The sequence below is a fragment of the Etheostoma cragini genome, chromosome 9 (assembly GCF_013103735.1).
Source record: "Etheostoma cragini isolate CJK2018 chromosome 9, CSU_Ecrag_1.0, whole genome shotgun sequence".
NCBI lineage: Eukaryota > Metazoa > Chordata > Actinopteri > Perciformes > Percidae > Etheostoma > Etheostoma cragini.
The window spans coordinates 688,572-692,495 of record NC_048415.1 but is presented as its reverse complement, the minus strand read 5'-3'; the positions used below and the strand labels follow the sequence as shown (position 1 = coordinate 692,495).

The 3,924-nt window shown below is 42.2% G+C and overlaps 1 protein-coding gene across 1 annotated transcript in view; it reads right to left on the bottom strand.

The window, feature by feature from the left end:
• mettl11b (methyltransferase like 11B) overlaps positions 1-3,924 on the bottom strand; it is a 9,589-nt gene that overhangs the window by 1,457 nt on the left and 4,208 nt on the right. The window contains exon 2 of the mRNA XM_034880524.1: positions 2,936-3,108. Within this exon, the coding sequence (XP_034736415.1) occupies positions 2,936-3,108 (173 nt within the window). The remainder of the gene's footprint in view (positions 1-2,935; positions 3,109-3,924) is intronic.

Below are 3,924 nucleotides of genomic sequence, written 5' to 3'. Positions count from 1 at the left end.
GACAGAGAGAGAGACAGACAGAGAGACAGACAGAGAGACAGACAGAGAGACAGAGAGACAGACAGAGAGAGAGACAGACAGAGAGACAGAGAGACAGAGAGACAGACAGAGAGACAGACAGACAGAGAGACAGACAGACAGAGAGACAGACAGAGAGACAGACAGACAGAGAGACAGACAGACAGAGAGAGACATGGAGAATTGTGGCAGAGGGTGTCGAGGAGGAACATGGAGGCATAGCATCCATAGAGGATACAATCAGTAAAATATCTCACATTTAGAGCTGGATTTATGTTTCACAGACAACAAAGTGTGGATTTGAGATGTTGTTTCCCTGCAGCGTGTTATTACCATGTTATTACCATATGCATGAGTCAGCGATCTAGACTCGATTGACCTCTCGGCGTCGCCAGATGTCCGGCCCCTTGTTTCCCTGACCTCGGCTCCTCGGGGCAACCACGCGGTGAACTTTACCACGAGGGAACCAAGAGTCACTTTACTTGAATCACGCTGGGTTTTTCTTTCCTTTTCATTTTGGTATTCTGACCTCCCTGCAACCCCTGCGCATCGGGGGCCCCCAGTGTGTGATTGCATGAAAGATGGGGCCCTGAGGAACTCTGGGCTCGCTTCCTGGTTTCGGTGAATTATTGCCATATTGCCCCGCACCTATGTAGCTCAGAGTAATATGGATGTGTCCTAAATCTTTTCCTTCCTCGACGTGTTTTTAACCCTTTGTGTTGTCCTCGGGTTAAATTTGACCGGTTTGCCAAAACTTTCTATATAAGAAGAGAATGTTGAAAAAAGTGACAAATGTTGGAAAAAAAATCAACAAAAACATTCTTTTTTTTTTTTTTTTAAGTACTGAAAAAGTAACCAAAGAATTTGAAAAAGTGCCAAAAAAACAACAAAAACATTGGAACAAGCGACTAGGAAATTGTTAAAAAATTGACTAAAAAGTTAGTAAAAAAACATCAAAAAAGTGACAAATAACTAGGAATAAAATTGACAAAAACGATGAGAAAAGTGTAGAAAAAGGACAACAAACTGTCAAATTTCAACCCACGAAAACACAAAAGTTGAAGGGTTAACGGAGACGTCAGGGTGAAACAGGAGCTGATGGCAGCCAGCGAGGAGGAGTCATCTTTCAGGGGCTTTTTGCTCTTCCCTTTAACATCAGCTGAGCTGTGACATTTTATTGTTATTGTTTTGAGTAACGTTTTTATCTGTTGTCTGTTTATATTGTTTTCGGCATAGTCTGTTTTAGAAGAGTTTTCCCAGCTATTTATTATGCTTGTTTATGATTAACGGTGTTGTTATCTATATTTGGGGCAGTAGTGACTGTAAATATGCTATTTAAATAAAATTTGACCTTGACCTTGATCTACATTTTATGTTTAATATTTTTATATTTTATATTTTTACAGTTTACATTTGATATTTGATATTTTGATATTTCCATATTTTTTATTTTTTATTTTTTATTTTTTATTTTTTATTTTTTATTTTTTATTTTACATTTCTACATTTCTACATTTCTACATTTCTACATTTCTATATTTTATATTTTTACATGTTTGTATTTTACATTTTTCATTTTATTTTTTTGTATTCTACATTTTTAGTAAGACACCTAGAATAATAATCGGAGCCTGTTGACAACAACAGCACAGATAATTTCCAAAGATGGTGAAGAAAACATGGGAATCCAGGGTCCAGGCTCCAGGGTCCAGGGTCCAGGGTCCAGGGTCCAGGGTCCAGGGCCCAGGGTCCAGGGTCCAGGGTCCAGGGCCCCTCTAACCAGTACGTGTGTGCTGTGTAAGGTCAGGGTTTGTTGTGTTTACGTTTACACGAGTAGAGAAGAAGCCACTTAGCTTCCTACAGCGTCCAATCTTAGCAGTTTATAATTAGAGCTTCTGTAAAACTGGTCCCCTAAATATAAACACAGTCTCTGGGCCAAACACATTCATCGGAATTAGCACCGAGGCCTTCCCAACATCTAAATAAAACCTTCTAGTCCCATCTGACAGGGCTGTAGTCAAGACCACCTTAGTTGAGTCCAAGACAAGTCAAAGAACAGGACTAGTCGAGTCCAAGACAAGTCAACGACCAGGACTAGTCGAGTCCAAGACAAGTCCAAGACCAGGACTAGTCGAGTCCAAGACAAGTCCAAGAACAGGACTAGTCGAGTCCAAGACAAGTCCAAGACCAGGACTAGTCGAGTCCAAGACCAGGATTAGTCGAGTCCAAAACAAGACCGAGTCCAAAGAGGTTTGAGTCCAAGACAAGTCCAAGAACAGGACTAGTCGAGTCCAAGACAAGTCCAAGGACAGGACTAGTCGAGTCCAAGACAAGTCCAAGAACAGGACTAGTCGAGTCCAAGACAAGTCCAAGACCAGGACTAGTCGAGTCCAAGACAAGTCCAAGACCAGGATTAGTCGAGTCCAAGACAAGACTGTGTCCAAAAAGGTCGAGTCCAGGACAGAATAAAATTCTTATACTAGTGTTAAAAAACTCCTAAAGTGACATTTTCATGCCACGGGATCTTTATCTTGGCTCACTTAGAGCACCAACATGACAGTGTTATCAAAAGCTGATGAGCTGATTTTTCCCAAAATGTCAAACCAGTCCTTTAAATGCATCCCATACTGGCCATAGTACAAAGTGATTAACAGCTGTTGGCCCGGACTGTTCTGTGCAGGTGTTTATGAGGCTGACATCAAGTCTGAGCTACTATTAGAAACTGACCCAAAGTGTCCTACAACATGAACCAAGGTAGACATTCTTTACATGCAGTCAGGAAGATGGATCCCTCCCCCAGGATAGATTGGGACATGTCTCCTCAGAGATAGCTGCAACAGTGTAAATCGAGACACAAGTCTCAAATGTTGCTGGATCAGTCTGTCAACGTGAACGTGAGCTGGTTTCTCCGACTCACCACAAACCTCTTCAGAAACTGCCGGGAACCCTCCAGATCGACGTTGCCTATCTCCATAAAATCTCCCAGCATGCCTTCCTCCGAGGCGGGGACGTCCTCGTAGAACTGCTGAGCTCTGTAGTAGAACTGTTTCTCTCCTTGGATGTACTCACAGGTGACGGGAAACAGCTTCACTGTTTGAAACACAGAAAGACAACAGAGATAGCGGGATGAAAAACCACAAAACCATCTGCAGACCATCTACGCCCTAATGTGGAGAAGCAGGAAGGAGTACCAACACAAACATCTAGACAAATAAAAACATCTATCTCAGTTTAAGTGTACACTAGAATATTTTCACGGCTTTACCTTGCTGTCAGACAGCCCTAAACAACGGGGAACTGAACCCATTAAATGTAGGGACTAGTAATCCCTTAATTCATTTATTCTCAATTTATTTGTCAGGGACAAAGCAGCGCACATCATTACATACATACGTACATTGTCAGGCCTTTAATTAATAGCAATGTGTTCAGGGGACAGGCAGCTAGCAGATAGTGAGTTTTTTTTTACAGTGTGTTCAGGGGACAGGCAGCTAGCAGATAGTGAGTTTTTTTTTACAGTGTGTTCAGGGGACAGGCAGCTAGCAGATACTGAGATGTTTTTTACAGTGTGTTCTGGGGACAGGCAGCTAGCAGATAATGAGATGTTTTTTTACAGTGTGTTCAGGGGACAGGCAGCTAGCAGATAGTGAGATGTTTTTTACAGTGTGTTCAGGCGACAGGCAGCTAGCAGATAGTGAGATGTTTTTTACAGTGTGTTCAGGGGACAGGCAGCTAGATGTTTTTTACAGTGTGTTTTGGGGACAGGCAGCTAGCAGATACTGAGATGTTTTTACAGTGTGTTTTGGGGACAGGCAGCTAGCAGATGGTGAGATGTTTTTTACAGTGTGTTCTGGGGACAGGCAGCTAGCAGATAATGAGATGTTTTTTACAGTGTGTTCAGGGGAC